This window comes from Paroedura picta, chromosome 3, assembly GCF_049243985.1.
Source record: "Paroedura picta isolate Pp20150507F chromosome 3, Ppicta_v3.0, whole genome shotgun sequence".
Lineage (NCBI taxonomy): Eukaryota > Metazoa > Chordata > Lepidosauria > Squamata > Gekkonidae > Paroedura > Paroedura picta.
In genome coordinates, this window is record NC_135371.1 from 159407627 (window position 1) to 159425464 (window position 17838).

Below are 17838 nucleotides of genomic sequence, written 5' to 3' on the forward strand. Positions count from 1 at the left end.
GTTGCTTTAGAGCTGGTGGACTCCAGAAAATACCACCCTCCACAAAATCTACCTCCTTATCTCCATTTCGCAAACTGAGATTTGGCAATCCTAAGAGAAAGAGTGGAAGCTTGGTAGGTCCCACCTGGAGGTTGGTAACCCTTTGCTGGAAAAGAACTATTCCTACTGAATGAAGAAGATCAGGATCTTCTACTCGCGCAGTAATACTTGGAACATACAACAATGCAAGGAACATACAACACTCAGGAGCTAAGGGCGGAAAGAACTCCTGAATCATTCAAGATTCCCCCCCCCCCCTTGTTTGTGCACGCCCAGTTTGAAGGGTCATTTACTGGAACGCCCTCCTGCTGTGACGCAGGCCCCGAAGGGCGTCTCTTCCGGCCTATCGGAAGTCGCCGATGTCAGCCGGGAGCCAATCGGACTCAGGGATTTGGAGACTGAGCCAGGTGCAAGGAAGGCATCTAGGAAGGGGCCGCTGCAGATTTGTGCGGAGGCGGAGAAGCTGAAGGTAGTGAAGCGACTGTTCCGTTTTGGTGGCGAGGGACGGGCGGATGCAGCGCGGCGCTTTCTTGGGGGCTCTTTCTCTCTGTAGCGTTGCAAAGCCACCGGTCTTCCACCTATTTCGGTTAAGGTGCATTCCTTGGGAAGGAAGCCCACGGAACTCCATGAGGCTGGATTTCAAGTTAAAGGGGTAGCGCAACTTTAAGGGCTGCCGCAGATGCTTGGTGAAGCAAGGTGTGGCCGCTGTTTAGACAGAGTTCTTTGTGTCCCACCTTATCACCCTCCTGGGACAGGTGTTTCAGGTCCTGGTAGAACAGGCTTGCTGGCTTACTGAGCCATGGATGGTATTTTTTAAAAGAAGTTTAAGAGGTCCGTTGCACAAATGTCCATAAAAAGATTATATTTACTGCATTGTATATTGTCTTTAACACCTTTTTTGCATTGTTAGTAATTTCTCTAGATTTGTTGCGCTACTTATTAGATTGCACTTTTCCTTGCATTATTTCCTATATATTTATGCCTAGTTTCTTCCTGTTGGGGGCCCAAAGTGATTTACACCAGGGGCAGTCAACCTGTGGTCCTTCAGATGTCCATGGACTACAATTCCCATGAGCCCCTGCCAGCAAACGCTGGCAGGGGCTCATGGGAATTGTAGTCCATGGACATCTGCAGGACCACAGGTTGACTACCCCTGGTTTACACCATTCTTGCCTTTTCCATTTTACTCTTCCCCCTCCTGAGGTAGGTTAGGCTGAGAATTTGTAAGTGGCCAAAATCACCCAGCAAGTTTTTATGTCAGAGTGGGGATTTGAACCTGGGTCTCTTGGATCCTAGTCTGACATGCACCATTATATCATGCTGGCTCTTCCTTACAGTGTGTAAGCTTTCCTGGGTCTCTGTGAGAACGATGGACTATAAAGAAAATCTGGACAAAACCTCTCAGAAAATCAAACTATAAAGAGAGTTTTAGAGTTGTGCATGTAACCAATGAGAGTGGGAAAAGTGAATCAGGGAGACCCCCCCCCCCTCAACTCTTGAAGTTTGTTAATGGGAGAGACATGCATGAGAAGAGAAAAAAGGAAAGTCCAAGGGAGAGAGAAAAAGGTACCTGAATATTGTGGAAACTCTTTTGGATGGTAAACTGCACTCCTGGGCCTTGTTTGGCCTCCCGTGTGTGTGCATGGGGGGGGGGGGATAGTACATGTGGTATAATGATCAGGTACCTTTTAAAATCCTGATGATTCCCTTCGCTTGTTTAATGCTCCCAAGAACTCCAAGAAGGAGCTGAGTCAGAGACAATTTCCCTTCTGTCAATGAGCTTCATAGCAGCGTGTGGATTTGAACCCAAGTCACCTTCTTTCTAGTCTGTCACAAGCCACTATAACACATAGAATTACTTAACATTGATGAAATGGGGTCCAGCATTTAAGTATCTGGTATCCTTTCTGTAAATGTTTACCTTTTTTATTGCCTTCTTGGGAGGTGACCGGGGAGCAACCAGAAGCGGCGCCCAGATCGCCGCGTGCATAATCGGGTACTCTGGGTTTTGCCGCCGTCGCGTCCCGTCCCGTGCATAACCGGCGTGCGTCGCGTCTTCCCCCTCCGCGGTTTCCATGTGGCCTGAAATCGCCGGTTCGGCGGCCGTGCATAATGGGCCTTGGAGGTGATGTAGGATCATCGGGGGGTGATGATTGGTTTCTGGATAAAACTCTGGTAGAATTATCTCACCATAGAGTTTTGCCCCAAAACCAGAGGCTCCCCGAGGCATTACCAATGTCTCTATGTCACTTCTGACGTAGAAACGTTGTGCTCTTTTCAAGCGGTTTGCCTGTTTTGGAGGAGGGGATTTCCCCTGGTTTCTTAAACCCCTGAAACGGGGGGGAGGGGGGGAGGTGGCAAATCAGGGGGTCCTCAAGCCCCAACTGGGGACTGTATTCACAGCCAATCAAATGTCCAGGTGGAGCCTTTGCTCAGAAGCCTTGCTGAATAAAGAATCATAGAATCATAGAGTTGGAAGGGGCCATACAGGCCATCTAGTCCAACCCCCTGATCAACGCAGGATCAGCCCAATGCATCCTAAAGCATCCTAAAGCCAGGCTGCACCTGGCTCTGTCCACTCTCTAAATCAGGGGTAGTCAAACTGCGGCCCTCCAGATGTCCATGGACTACAATTCCCAGGAGCCCCTGCCAGCATTCGCTGGCAGGGGCTCCTGGGAATTGTAGTCCATGGACATCTGGAGGGCTGCAGTTTGACTACCCCTGCTCTAAATACACTTGACCAGTGCCATAGCAAGCACAGGCACCACTTGGGGCACCCCTGCCGTCGGCCAGTGGTCCTCAAGCTTTTGTTACTTTTCATCGCCCGAATCCCTCTCATCAAAGTACGTAGGCCCCACCATGACAGAATCATCAAGCCTAATTTTTCAGAGAGGACATTTATAGGTTTACTGGCATTCTGTTGCTTTGTCGTGTGCATTAACTTTTTACGGCTATAGAAGATGGCTATAAAAGATTTAATTTGCCACGGCTTTAGAACACAAATAAACCAGAATAGTTACGTTAATAGTTGAAAATGGTAGCAATACAGCTGAGTATGTTACTGCTATGGAAACTATAAAACACCAAGATAATTTTTTTTTCTTAAATTGCTGTAATGTTATTAGGCTGGAGAACAAATTCGCAGGAAGTTTTATAAATACCTCGTGTTCCGCCTAGACTACTTCTGTGCTGTATGTATCTTCCGCTGAAAATCAGGGCCCTGCCACATCAAGTCCATGCATCTGTCATTAGTCTCTGGCTATATCTGGCCAAGTGTGCGTGCGCACAAAAGCTTAAACCTTGAATAAAATGTTCCACTGGGCTCAATCTTTGTTCTAGTCTCTGACAGTTTGTGTGGAGATGAGAACTATTTTCTGGGTCGTACTTTCTAGCTTTGTGTGTGTGCCTTCCTCTCCTGTTTGTTCCCCTTCTCATTTGTGCGGAACAAACTGTGGCTGCGGGTGGACCTTTGCACAGCTTCTGTGGTTCTTGTAGAAGTAAACAAATGGGATCCTGCATCCTATTTGGACTGGCCTTACCATAGGCGGCAGTGTAGATTGATGCAGGTGATGTAGGGTCTGTTTAGTCCAAGCAGCAAAATAACAACACGTCTAATGGTTGTAGTATTGGCCCAGGGGGTGGCAGGTCTTGTACTATGCCATTTCTTTCTGGTTCATCTATGGCCTGACTTCTTACTCAGTAGATCTTGCGAAATTCTCTCAGACATGGCAAAAGCATCTTATTTATTATTTCTGTATGTTTTTCATGTAAATAAATAAATATACCTCTCCTTTGACACCAGTTGGGCCTCAAAGCTGCTCCCAACGTAATTCTCCTATCCTCCATTTTATCCTCACAGAGGTAGGTTAGAGTAACGTGCTGTGACTGGCCAAGGTCCCCAGCAGATTTCTGTGGTAGAATGAGAATTCAGACTAGAATTGCCTAGATCAGGGGTAGTCAAACTGCGGCCCTCCAGATGTCCATGGACTACATTTCCCAGGAGCCCCTGCCAGCGAATGGGAATTGTAGTCCATGGACATCTGGAGGGCCGCAGTTTGACTACCCCTGGCCTAGATCCTAGTTGGACTTTAACTGCTACACGACGCTGGCTTTTGCTGTTTTGTGGAAAGTTGCAGATTCTTCCCCAAGTCTATTCCTACCAAATTTCCCATTTCGGCAGCTTTTAGACTGTAAGCTCCTTGGGGCAGGAAATTAACGTGTACTGTATCAAGTACCATACTTATTGGCAGTAAAACAGTATTGTGGTTTTCATCCATGCAGCCTGCACATAGTTAGGATGGGAATTTTGCTCTCCTAGAATAAACACCATTTTCCATAGTGCTGCCTTTCAGGCAACCATTTGCAACTTAATCACATCATTCTAAGATTGAGGTCCTCAGTCTTTTTGAACATGCAGGTAACATTCAGAATTCTGACACAGCGTGGTGGATGCGGCCACAAAATGGCTGCCGCTGTAGGGAAAACCAGCCACAAAATGGATGCCACAGCTTAACTTCAGTAACACAGTGTAGATCTTTGTGATCTGGTGGCCAATGCAGTAAGTTTTTTAAATCTGCACTGCCGGTCAGTCTGTCAAAAGCTTTACCAAAAGTCCTACCAGGAGTCAAAAACCCAATTGGGTCCCACCCATTTCCTAAAAACACTTGCGGGGTACCAGAGATACTATATTGGGAATCCCTGTTCTGAGATTGTTCAGGCCCTTAACAGATAATAGTTCTTATAACTCCTCCCACAAGATAAATTAGTTTTGTCAGGTAGGTAGGAACGGAAGAGAGGTCTGACAAGCAGCTTTTATACCTAAGGACTCAGTGGCTTCAAGGCCCAAGTGAGGACTGAACCAATGATTTCCTCTTTTAACATGACACTAGTTCTTGAAAAGAACAGGGGATACCTTCCTTAATTATCACTTCTTGTATCTATAGGGGCTGGAATCCTTATTTTTAAATGGAGATCCTGTGTATTCAACATTGCCCTTCCTAAATAATATTTTGTTGCAGTCTGGTAGAATCTTTCTGTACAGGACTAGCCACTGTGGACACCTGTAAATTAACGTTTTAATGCAGACTTTGCTCTGGTTTGATTCATGACATTCTGATGGCCTCCTAACTTGTTGAACGAATAGTCTCTTTCTCCCACTAGGTGACACATTTTTTCCTCCCTGTGGACCATGTGGAATCCTAATCCAGGTAAGAGTCTGAATCATTTTTGATGGGTTCCACTGGAGTGCCACTTTGTCAGAAATGCATGGTGAGGTGGAACATAATAGGGCATTGCTTCTTGGTTATTCTGGGGCAAGCTATAGGTGGCGTCCAGGCTGGAGGATCTTAATTAGCATTGCCTGCTTCCAAGAAGAGTTTTGGTGCTTCCTAACTGGCTGGTGCTGCCTAATTCACTTGTAGCTGCGGGTGATTCACTAAGAACCAAGTTTCAGCTTTTGCTGTCCTGCTGATATAATTTCACCATCACTAAAGCTTCCTTTGAAGACAAAGCTCTGGCAGACTCTTGAAAGTGAAGGAACCGCGCATTCTACACAGAGGTGACTGGCAGGGTGGCCATATACAGTTCAGTCTAGCTTTCTTTCTGTGACTGATTTAGCCTGCCTCTGAGTGGGAGACGAATCTTCAGTTTGTAGAACAAGTGCCTGCCTCCCCTGGTTGCGGCACGCAAAACGCTGTCCTTAGAGACTCAGCAGAGTGTTTGTAGTCATGGCTGTCTCATTTGGACTTGCTTTTCTAAAATCATCAGTGCTTTTCTAAAATTTCTGAATGATCTCCGTGCACCAAATGACAACTTCTGAATTGCCTTGGAGACTGCATGTGGGGTTTACCTACCCTAGTTAGGGTTAGTGGTGGCAGTCTTACGGATCACAGAAATCATTGGAGGGACCTGGGCAACGACAGTTGCTGGATGAAGAATAGTGACCTTTGTATCCATTTAGTGGAGGGATCCCCCGCCTTGTTAAGCCCATGGGCACTTCTCAGATTGTGAGAACAGGAAGGCGGTGCCACCACAAAATGGCTGCCATGGGTGGGTTCAACCAGAGTGGCTATGAAGCCTGGGACCAGCCCCTGTGATGGAGACAGTGGATTCCAAACAAGTGCTTTTTGGAGACACAAAATTACATCTCCTAGACTCTAGAGTGTCCTCTGAAGTGCCTCCTGTTCTAGACAGGTGGAAGCAAGCTCTAGTGGGTCTTTACTTTGGTGAAGAAGGAAACAGGTGCTAGGAAACAGTGGCCATAGTGGGGACCACTGTGTTAGTGGGCAGCTAAATTGCCTAAAGATATTGCTTGACTCTGATGCTGCTTACCCAACACGGTGTTCGTAATCTGTGGGTGGAAGTGAAGTTTGAAGACTTGATGGGTTGAGGGTAGAGTGGAAGATTGCATATATTTATTTATTTAGATTTATATATAGCAGGTAACTGTAGGGACCAGCTGTTCGGAGAGTATTGAACTCCTTCTAGATCAGTGGTTCTCAACCTGAGGGTCGGGACCCCTTTGGGGGTCGAACGATCCTTTCACAGGGGTTGTGGCAGGGCAAGCAGCTTGGCCGGGGGGGGGGCGCCATCTACTCAACAGCCTTGGGGGGGTAGATCGAGATAGGGCAGTGGAAAAGAGCGAGATCGGCATGGTGGGACAAGAGTCAGAACTGAAATGAGAAACCGCGGAAAAAAAACAATTTATATACAATCATGAACAGTGGATCTTCACGCCATTGGTCAGTTTCAGTTTAATTTCTGTGAAAGAATACTTGCATGATTTTATGGGTGGGGGTCACCACAACATGAGGCACTCTATTAAAGGAAGGCTGAGAACCACTGTTCTAGATTAACAAGTATAGTTTCCTGGTCAGCTTGGGTCTTAAGAAGTAGTGACTAGGTGGTAGAAGATGACTGCAGCAAGGGCTAATGTTTTTTGCCAGCTGATCAGAATTTTTCTTCCCTTTTTAGGTCAGCCTGGTGCCTACCCAGGGGCAGCCTATCCCCCCAACCCTTCCTACCCCGCTGGCTCCAATCCTGCCTATCCTCCTGCAGTGAATCCTGGTTTTCCCCCAGGCCCTGTCCCTGGTGGCTCATATCCTGTTCCCCCGGCAGGGATCCCAGGCCAACCCACCTACCCTCCGGGCCAACCTATTCAACCCCCGTATCCTGGTCACCAGCCTGGCTACCCTGTCCCACCGGGTGGCCACTACCCTCCGCCTGTCCCAGGGATGCCTGGAGGGATGGGAGTTAACCCTTTGCTGCCTGGAGCTGTTGTGGGCCCCCACGTATTGGATAAGAAGGCAGCAAAGAAGATGAAGAAGAAGATGAAGAAGGCTCACAAGATGCACAAACCACACAAGCTTCACAAACTGCACGGCAAGGTCTGTCGAAGGGGATGACCGGGAAGGGGCAGGGGCTCAACCATGCACTGTTTATTTTTATGTATTTATAATAATTATTATTATATTTATTTCCGCATCCTGTCTCCTGAGATTCAGGGTCGGTTCCATCACAATAACATCACATCTAAGATAAAATACAGATAATATATACAATTGCTAAAATAAACAAAGCTAAAATTTAGATACAGAAAATCTCATTGACGGTTGCCTAGTTCTTCTGGTGCTGAAGAAGGAGGGGAGAGGAGATGGGAGGGTCATACTAGCCCCAGTTGTTATATCGCTAGGGGCTTTGTCAGGGAGGCCAGCTTAGTTCAGATGTTGTTTTAGGCCTCAACCGTAGGCCTGGCAGTACAGCTCTGTTTAACAAGCCCTGCAGAGCTGTTGAAGGTCCCGCAGGGCTGTGATCTCATTTGGCTGGAGACAAGTCTGAAAAGCCTTCTTTCAAGGATGGCGTTGGAGGCTGAGCAAAGGAAGCCTGTTTGCTCTCAAAAGTCACTGTATCTTCTGGTGGCCATAAGGTGATGGGAATCAAAATCCTTTTATTTACCTACTTCCTTTATGCACTGCTTTTACAAGAACATTAGAAGGCCCCTCCTGGATCAGACCAATCTGGTCCAATAACCAGTCTCACATAGTGACCAGCCAGTTCCTCTGGTTGTCCAACAACAGGGCATAGAACAGGGGTGGCCGAACTGTAGCTGCCCAAATGTCCACGGACTACAATTCCCATGAGCCCCTGCCAGCATATGCTGGCCAAGGGCTCATGGGAATTGTAGTCCATGGTCATTTGGAGAGCCATAGTTTGACCGCCCCTGGCACAGAGGCTGAGGCCTTCCCCTAATGTTGCCTCCTGGCTCTGGGATTCAAAGGGTTAGCAACTCTGAATGTGGAGTTTCCCCTCAGTCACCATGGCTAGAAGCCATGCATCTATCTAATCCCAAAGGGAAACTCAAAGCTGCTTAAGATTGTTCTTCTCTCCTCCAATTTTATCCTGACTACCATCCTGTGAGGTAGTTCAGACTGAGAGGGTGCAACTGGCCTAAGATCACTCTGTGAGCTTCCATGGCAGGGAGGGGATTCCCACGTGGGTTGCTCAGATCCTGTTCTGCTTTCAAGTCAAGTCAAGCTCATTTATTACAGCCGTCTAGCCAGTTTGCACTGTTCCGCTTTCTAACCACTACACCATGCTGGTTGCTTTGAGGTCTGTCTCTAGTGTCTAGGCTTGAGAAAGAGAAGCGTGGCTTCCTGAATCCTGGGCTCCCAATCCAGTGGCTGATGAACACAGCAACACTCTTCAAAAACCTGCAATTGTCAAAGAGGGGAGGGGGCTGAATCTGGCTCCCCCCCCCCCCGAGTCTGCCTCAAATGGTTGACAAATGCAGATGCTGCTTTTTGCAGAGGACTTTGTACATATTTCCCTGGCAGCTCAGTGAGCAAGAGGAGGTGTGTATGTGCCATCCATGTATGGTTCATAGTCCAATGGGGGAGACGCACACAGAAGTCTGCTTCCCCATGTCCATGACCCCTTGCAGGATCGGCAGGGTTAATATTTTGTCTGTCCTTAATTTTGACAGGTGTTGCCCATTTCCTCCCTCAGCACATCTCTTCAAACATAAAGGCTGTGCTCCTGCTTTTGAAATAATTTGAGGAGTTTTTAATTATATTGGGGTGCTGACATTTCTTCCTGTCACGTGGACTGTTAGTACCAGTTAAACAGTTTAGGTCTTAATTTTGGTACGGTTATCAGTACAGGTATTGGATTTTCAGGGTCTCTGAGAGCCAGTTTGGTGTAGTGGTTAGGAGTGTGGACTTCTAATCTGGCATGCTGGGTTCGATTCTGCACTCCCCCACATGCAGCCAGCTGGGTGACTTTGGGCTCACCACAGCACTGATAAAGCTGTTCTGACCGGGCAGTGATATCAGCGCTCTCTCAGCCTCACCCACCTCACAGGGTGTCTGTTGTGGGGAGAGGAAAGGGAAGGCAGTGATATCAGGGCTCTCTCAGCCTCACCCACCCCACAGGGTGTCTGTTGTGGGGAGAGGAAAGGGAAGGCAGTAATATCAGGGCTCTCTCAGCCTCCCCTCCCTCACAGGGTGTCTGTTGTGGGGAGAGGAAAGGGAAGGCAGTGATATCAGGGCTCTCTCAGCCTCACCCACCTCACAGGGTGTCTGTTGTGGGGAGAGGAAAGGGAAGGCAGTGATATCAGGGCTCTCTCAGCCTCACCCACCCCACAGGGTGTCTGTTGTGGGGAGAGGAAAGGGAAGGCAGTGATATCAGGGCTCTCTCAGCCTCACCCACCCCACAGGGTGTCTGTTGAGGGGAGAGGAAAGGGAAGGCAGTGATATCAGGGCTCTCTCAGCCTCACCCACCCCACAGGGTGTCTGTTGTGGGGAGAGGAAAGGGAAGGCAGTGATATCAGGGCTCTCTCAGCCTCACCCCCCTCACAGGGTGTCTGTTGAGGGGAGAGGAAAGGGAAGGCAGGAATATCAGGGCTCTCTCAGCCTCACCCCCCTCACAGGGTGTCTGTTGTGGGGAGAGGAAAGGGAAGGCAGGAATATCAACGCTCTCTCAGCCTCCCCTCCCTCACAGGGTGTCTGTTGTGGGGAGAGGAAAGGGAAGGCAGGAATATCAGCGCTCTCAGACTCCCCTCCCTCACAGGGTGTCTGTTGTGGGGAGAGGAAAGGGAAGGCAGGAATATCAGCGCTCTCTCAGCCTCCCCTCCCTCACAGGGTGTCTGTTGTGGGGAGAGGAAAGGGAAGGCAGGAATATCAGGGCTCTCTCAGCCTCCCCTCCCTCACAGGGTGTCTGTTGTGGGGAGAGGAAAGGGAAGGCAGGAATATCAGCGCTCTCTCAGCCTCCCCTCCCTCACAGGGTGTCTGTTGTGGGGAGAGGAAAGGGAAGGCAGGAATATCAGGGCTCTGTCAGCCTCCCCTCCCTCACAGGGTGTCTGTTGTGGGGAGAGGAAAGGGAAGGCAGGAATATCAGGGCTCTCTCAGCCTCCCCTCCCTCACAGGGTGTCTGTTGTGGGGAGAGGAAAGGGAAGGCAGGAATATCAGGGCTCTCTCAGCCTCCCCTCCCTCACAGGGTGTCTGTTGTGGGGAGAGGAAAGGGAAGGCAGGAATATCAGGGCTCTCTCAGCCCCACCTCCCTCACAGGGTGTCTGTTGTGGGGAGAGGGAAGGGAAGGTGACTGTAAGCCGCTTTGAGCCTCCTTCGGGTAGAGAAAAGTGGCATATAAGAACCAACTCTTCTTCTTCTTCTTCTTCTTATGCCTGAAGCTGCTGCTACTTTCCAAGTGCCCTACCTCCATGCAAAGTTGGGGAGGATGTTCTCAGGGTTCTACCAATGTCTCAGACTTCATGGCCTATCCAAGCAAAGCTCTACGATCATTCCTCACGGTTGTGCTTAGGTATAAAAGTAACTTAATATTCTGCTAATTGGATGAGCTTTTGACGCTTACCGTGTCTTGGAATTGATTTCTCAGTCTTCCCAGGATTTGGCATTAACCCCAACATGCCAAATGGGATTTGATTTTTATTTTATTGAATGTAAAGGTAAAATATCTGTGTTTGGGGCTCTGCTATCTGTGGCTCAAAAAGGAACCCATTATGGCTATTTTTTTAAAATAACATCTTTAAGTGATTTTGATGGGGTTGGTAGGATGATGAAATAATCAGCATTTAAAAGGTGTGGCAGGTAAAAGATTTGCATGGGATTAGAGGGCTTCTAAGAGATGCTTTATAAGAATGGGAAATAACAAAGCCAAACAGTTGCTAGGAATTCAGGATGCAACTGTGTATATTTATAAAATTGTGACACCTTGTGTTTACCAGTTAATCATTAAGGACTCACATCAATCTATGTCTGAGCAGCAGAAATTTTAGGGATAATTAATCCTTATGTTCTTTTTTTTTAGTGATGCTAAACTTTATAGTTTCAGTTACATCCACAGACTTTTGTGTTGAGCTTTGAATCTTCACAATCGTTTGGCTCTTTAATTGTGTAAGGGTGCAGGGCCCTTGATCCGTGTAGAGCTGATTTCCCTTCCACGTCTCTCTCCTTCTCCATCCGCAAGGTGAACATAAGCCACCAGTGCAGTTTGTGCTCATCAAGGTTGAGTCCGTTGGTAGAAGATCAATCGCTTAAACAACAGTCTCAAGTGACGGTCATTAGCTCTTTGCATCCATTTTCACAGATGGAAAATAAAAGATGACGGGAGTGTTTGTCAGATGAAACATGAAGCTACATGACTGGCCCTGCAGAGTTCAGTTTAGAGCTAGAAAAAGTAGGAGTTAAGAACAATCTGACCAAAGAAGCCACAGGGAGAAAAGGGTAGTAGATGGAACAATTAGTCCAGATTAAATATCAACCAACAGAAATGTTCGATTGGTGGTTTATATTCTTTGGGACTGCAGGATGTCTAACTTTGTATAGAGGGTTCTCCAACACAGCAAAAAGTGCTCCAGAGAAGGGGTGGGGATTTGTGCAGTACTGGAGTAGCAGTGGACTCTCTCTCCCCTCCCCTTCCCCCCATCCCACATATACTCCCATCACTTGCAACTTACTGTGGCATTTAATGTAAAGAAGGAAAGAGGTCTGGGTTCAAAGCTTTGTTGAATTGGTAGCCCCAGGTACTAGGAACTTGTCTGTTGTGATTTGCTGAGAGGTATTCTGCATGTCTTCAGAGTCAGTCTGACTGACTGACAAGTAGAGAAAAATAAAGAAGAAGAGTTGGTTTTTATACCCTCCTTTTCACTGCCTGAAAGAGTCTCAAAGCGGCTTACAATCGCCTTCCCTTCCTCTCCCCACAACAGACACCTTGTAAGGTAGGTGGGGCTGAATGACAGGACTACTCGGTCAGAATTGTGTTGAGCCCAAGGCCACCCAACTGGCTGCAAGTGGAGGAGCTGTGAATCAAACCTGGCTCTCCAGATTAGAAGCTGTGATGCTGTTAGCAACTATACCACGCTGGCTCTTGAGATGATGGCATGGTCTTTATCACCCCAATTTATAAGCTTTCTGGTGTGGAGCCCTGGATTCGATTAAACCCACTCATTTTGTTAACGAGGCTGGCGTCTCATAATGTGTTTGTCTCTCTTCCCTCTTCACAGCATTCCTCCTCCTCCTCGAGCAGCAGTGATTCCGACTGAGACTTCTCCCCGCCTTCTAGCCGTATCTTCTTCCCAAGAATGCTGATCCTCTTGCAGCTGCCTGCTTCCATCCAATGCTAATCTATTGAAGAATCACCCGATAACAATGGACTCCCCCTTGCTGCTCGTCCTGTGCTTACAGGTTTGAGCCGAAATGCTAAGATTATCCCACTGGCGTATGCCGCCGCATGCAATGCCTGCTGGAAATTCTGGTGGGATAGATGAAATGTGGCTGGAGGGGTCAGATGCTGTGCTAGAGCAGGAAAACATCAAGCTGCTATAAAGGGCACAGAGAAATCCAAAAGCTCTGATGGCGGCCATAACGTTTTGAAAATGTAGACTGACCTTCCCTGCAACCAATCAAGTCCTTCCTTAGTGGCTTGAAGCTTGCTGGTTGGTTCCCACACGCCTTCAGAAACCTATGCCATCACTTGGAACTGACGTTTGATTGTGGGATGCTAGCTTTTGAGTTGGCTGAAGCGCTTCAGAAATCTGCCTTGCTCCCCAAAGGACTGTTTGCCCTTTCCGCTTTACACGAAGCAACAGCAGAACAGAGGAGAGACTGCCCTATATTTGAACTGCGTGTGACAAATGCTTGCCACTCACTGTAAACTGCCATTATAGATGTCATCCAATAGCAAATGAAACAGGCTTGATCATGGATGATTATTTATAATTCAGTTTATTATCTGCCCTCAGGGCAGAGTACATAGTACTGACCTAAAAATAGAGTACATATAAAGCCATAACAATAAATATAGTTAAAATTTAAACAGCATAAAAATCAAAATTGCATATTGCAGTCCATGCATTAGAAAGGAGGGAGAGAGGGGGCACAAATTTCTCCTGGCCTACGATGGTCTAGAGTAGGAGCTGCGACAGAGAGGACAGTGTAGTTCAGATGAAATCTTGTTTTGAATGTACCCTAGAAGGCTGCTTATTTCAGCCTAGGTTATAATCAATTGCTTGATGATTTATTTTAATATTACATTCAAAGGAAGCAACTCTTGTTGGTCCAGAGCAGGTATCTGGCTTGATGTTGAAAATGTCTAACAAATTATCACAAGGGGTATGTGCAGCAATACGATTTTTACATATCCATTCCATTTCAAGGGAGCGTGTCCTGACTTTGTCTTTAACCCACTCTTGCCCCTGTGGCTGGCCCTGGTGCCCTGCAGCGAAAGGACCATTTAGATAGCATCCAGGTGTAGATCTTAAGCTTGAAGAAAGACCAGTCAAAAGTGGGCATAGCTGTAGCCAACCTTTACATGACCTTTTTAGACCTCTTGTACTAAGATGAATGAAATTTGCCAGGATGGATGTTTCTGCTGATATTAGGCTCAGGAAAGGATGTCAAAAGCCCTAACAGATTACTTTGACAGATTGGTTCCTAGTTTGTGAATTCTTTCCAACCCACCCCATCTCCAGCTGTAAAAATATGTGTGTCCAATGCTCCCTGGCTCAAACTTGTTTCTTCTTGTCCTTGTTCACAATAAAGAGTTGTGGTTTTAATGCTTAATTGGAATGGTGGCATGAATGTGTTGCTCTTTATTTGAGAATACTCTTACAAACAGCGTTTTGATTCGTGAAAGTTCAGACCATGAACATATTGTCAGTCTTTGAGTTACTACTGGACTTCAATCTATTTATTTGAATTTGAAGGAGGTACATTTTTATCCTACTCTTTCCTCAAACATAGCTCATATGCGTGTCTCCTTTCTCCCTGTGCCTTAGTTGATCCTCACAACAACCGTGAGAAATAGATTAGAGAGAATAGCCCAAAGTCACTCAGTGAGTTTTGCGACAGACAGATTCGAGCTTGGGTCTTCACAGACCTAGTCTGAAACCATTGTGTCACCCGGACCCTCGGCATGAAAGGTTTGAGAGGGATCAGTGTCAACAATGTAAGTGATGTAGCAACTGATCTTGTGGACAGATCTAACGCCAGTACGTCAATGGCTCCTTTCTTGATGGTTTCCTCGAGCTTTGGTTGGTTCCACTTTTAATCTCAAGTCTGAATGGCAACTGTGCTGTTCAAAGTAAGGCAGGTTTGTTTGAAAATGCCACATTGTTAGCCTCTGTCTGAAACCAATTAAGGGACACCAATGAAAGAGTCTCTCTTTTAAAATAGAAGTCATTCTTATATTTTTGTTTCTGGATTTTCTTCCTTCAGGCAGCAACCCCCCCCCCCCAAAACACACACACACACACACACACACACACACACACACACAACAAACTCATTTAATCTTAGTTGCCAGTTCGCTAAATTCCATTTTGGAAAATAATAAGAACAGTTAAAGAACAGCTGCACTCAAGATTTCACCTTCAAAGACTGGCTTGTTGGCAGCAAATTGAAAACTGCATTGGTTATCGTGCCCAGAATAGTGGTTTATAACCTCCTTTATCTAATGTCATTTTCCAATTGAACTCTCCAGTAGATGTTTTGCCCTGCCTTGGATAGCTCAGGCTATCCCAATCTCATCAGATCTCAGAAGTTCAGGACGGTTGGCCCTGCTTAGTGTTTGGATGGGAGACCACCAAGGAATAGCGAGGTTGCTACACAGAGGCAGGCAATGGCAAACCATCTCTGACCACCTTTTGCCTTGAAATCCCTATCTGTTTGCCATAAATCGGCTACACCTTGACAGCAAAAAACAAAACCTTGAATGTTTTTTTAAGCCGAATGAGGGGCAAATGTGGATTTGGCTAGTAAGTCAACTTTTAACATTTTGAGTGTTATTAAAATATATACACTTCCCCAATCCCTACCTTCCATTCTCTCCTCCCAAAATTACATAAAGGATGATCCCCACTGTGGTGTCCTGCTCACTAATGTATTTTCTGGTGCTCACTAGTTTCTTTAGTCAAGTAAACTGTCAATCCAGAGATGCTTTAGAATATCCCCATTAAGTATCACCTTTGGGACTGCAGGGAGTCTCTATGTAGAATAACCGTTTCCTCCCAGGAGGATGAAATGGCTCAGGCCCTCTGAACATTTGTAATTGTCCCTGTGGCAGCCATCTTGTGACTGGTCCCACCTTCCAACCATGGCAGCCATTTTGTGATAGTGCCTCTTAAAAAGGTAAAGGTATCCCCTGTGCAAGCATCGGGTCATGTCTGGCCCTCTAGTGCCTGTTACCCTTTCTCAAAATGCTAGCCGTGCCCACACACTTGAGAAGCACCATTGTTGAAGTACCAAAGAGTAGAAGAAATTGAATTTTGGGGAGCCATTCAGTGCTATGACTTGAATTCAACTTCCTGGACTTCAGTTGAGGCAGGGAGTGGGATCGATTAGTCATCTGTGATCAAAAGCAGTCTGTCAGACATCTGTGTGGTTTCAAGTGTCCCCAGGCATTTGCCTGAGACCGACCAACCCAATGACATCCACAAGTGTCCACCCCTCAGACACCTCCTCCATGGCCTGAACCAGTCTGACCTCTCTTGGGGGTTCTGTCTAAGTTGTTCCTGTTATGTTATTGTCAATCAAAACCATTGAAATTATGTTATGTTAAATTATGTTACATTGGGGCCACTGTTGGATCATGTTGATGTTATTTCTGATTATATTATATGCTTAGGTTGTTCCATGTATTACCCCGCAAACATTATATGTAAACTGCCCTGAGCTGTATGGGAGAGCGGTATAAAAATGGATGCTTTAGGATGCTTAGGGCTGATCCTGCGTTGAGCAGGGGGTTGGACTAGATGGTCTGTATGGCCCCTTCCAACTCTATGATTCTATGATTCTAAAAATCTAAGCAATAAATAAAATAAAATACTAGGGCAGAGTGTATCCTCTGTGAATGCAGAAATTGGCCCACACTGCGGCCTGCACGGTGTAATATCAAACTTGAGGCTTTACATTTAGAGTTCAAATCCCATCTCAGATGTGGATTTATTGAGCCACCTTCTGCCAGCAGCTTGAGCTGGGGGGGGGGGGATAACCTGTCTCACCTGTGAAGCCAGATTAAAAATCATTCACAGATTAACAGTTCACACAAGTGATTTAATGGTTCTACCTGGTGTACGTTTTAGACGTGGCCTTTTGTTTGAGGGTGTTCCTGTGCTCATGACGTCTGAGTTCAGAAGAGCAAGAGAAAGCGTTATATAGAGCCTAAAACGGCTGGCTTCAAAACTGCACTGAAATGTACAGTGGTTTCTATAGGAATGAAGCTCCCCCGTCCAACCAAAGGCAGGGAGGATGCATCGCAGCTCTCTGTCTGTTGCACTGCATAATCCTCAACATACTAATTACTGTTTATTGGGATGAGTCATTATCTGTTTGTTTCTCTTAGGTTGATCTGTTAATTCAATGTGTGGGTGATGGCAATTACCAAAATAACCCTGGGCCTGATCCTGTACTGGTGTAAATCGATAGGGTATCACGTTTATGTTTTCTTTGGTTCTGCCATCTATACAGGTAGAAAGCTGCAGGTAAAAGTTATTCTCCCCCCTCTGGTTTTTAACCAGAATCCAATCCAGAGACTATGTCGGTGTACAAAACCCTATTGATTTACACCAGGTCATACGGACAGGCCTGATAAATGCTAGTGTTTGTTTATTGAGCCAAATGTGATGTGAATAAAATGATTTGTTTAGAATGTGTTTAGATTTGTTTAGAATTCCGACCCATCTTATTTCCTAAACAGCGTTAAAAGGGGGGGGGAGGGGGAAGGCCGAAATACAGAATAGCTGGACATTAGACAATAGCCGGACATTAACCATGTTAGTTGTTTAAAACCAAGATAGTTACTGTCAAAACAGACACACAAAGGTGGACTTGTTTCTGGCACAACAAAATCAAAATCCAGTGCAAGCACTCGAAAGCTCATGCCTTTAATAAATCTTTCTCGGTCGTAAAGGTGCTCCTGGACTCTGATTTTGTTGTGCTACTTCAGACCAACACGGCTACCCACTTGTTTCTGGCACTTAGTCCCTGTCTTTTCCTCGGCTTGCAGTTGTCTTCTCCACACTCTAGCAGGTTGACTAACATGCTGAAAAGCCATATGTGCTTAGAGATTGCAGGATCAGGGTAATATCATTGATTTCAAACTCTTTAAAAAAAAACTGGATTATTTGGGGATGAATCAGTTGGTAGATTTTGTGTGGGGGGGGGAGGCATCAACTGGAGTTATATTATGGAATTGATAACATGGTTATTTTCTGCCTGCCAGTAGCAATGCCAAGCTGTTTTAAATATATACTTAAAATAGCAGGATGAAAATAGAAATGTCTGGTGA

General features: G+C 46.3%; 1 protein-coding gene across 2 annotated transcripts; it reads left to right on the forward strand.

Moving 5' to 3' along the window:
• Positions 1-383: 383 nt before the first annotated feature.
• Positions 384-14114, forward strand: PRR13 (proline rich 13). 2 transcript variants are annotated; one of them, XM_077328999.1, is made up of 4 exons: positions 384-508; positions 5200-5246; positions 7012-7424; positions 12557-14114. In XM_077328999.1, exons 2-4 carry the CDS (start codon positions 5228-5230, stop codon positions 12593-12595), a joined length of 471 nt encoding a protein of 156 aa, XP_077185114.1. In that variant the 5' UTR covers positions 384-508; positions 5200-5227; the 3' UTR covers positions 12596-14114. The 2 variants fall into 2 exon arrangements, with proteins under 2 accessions (XP_077185114.1, XP_077185115.1); XM_077329000.1 differs by lacking the exon at positions 384-508 and adding an exon at positions 545-735.
• Positions 14115-17838: the final 3724 nt, after the last annotated feature.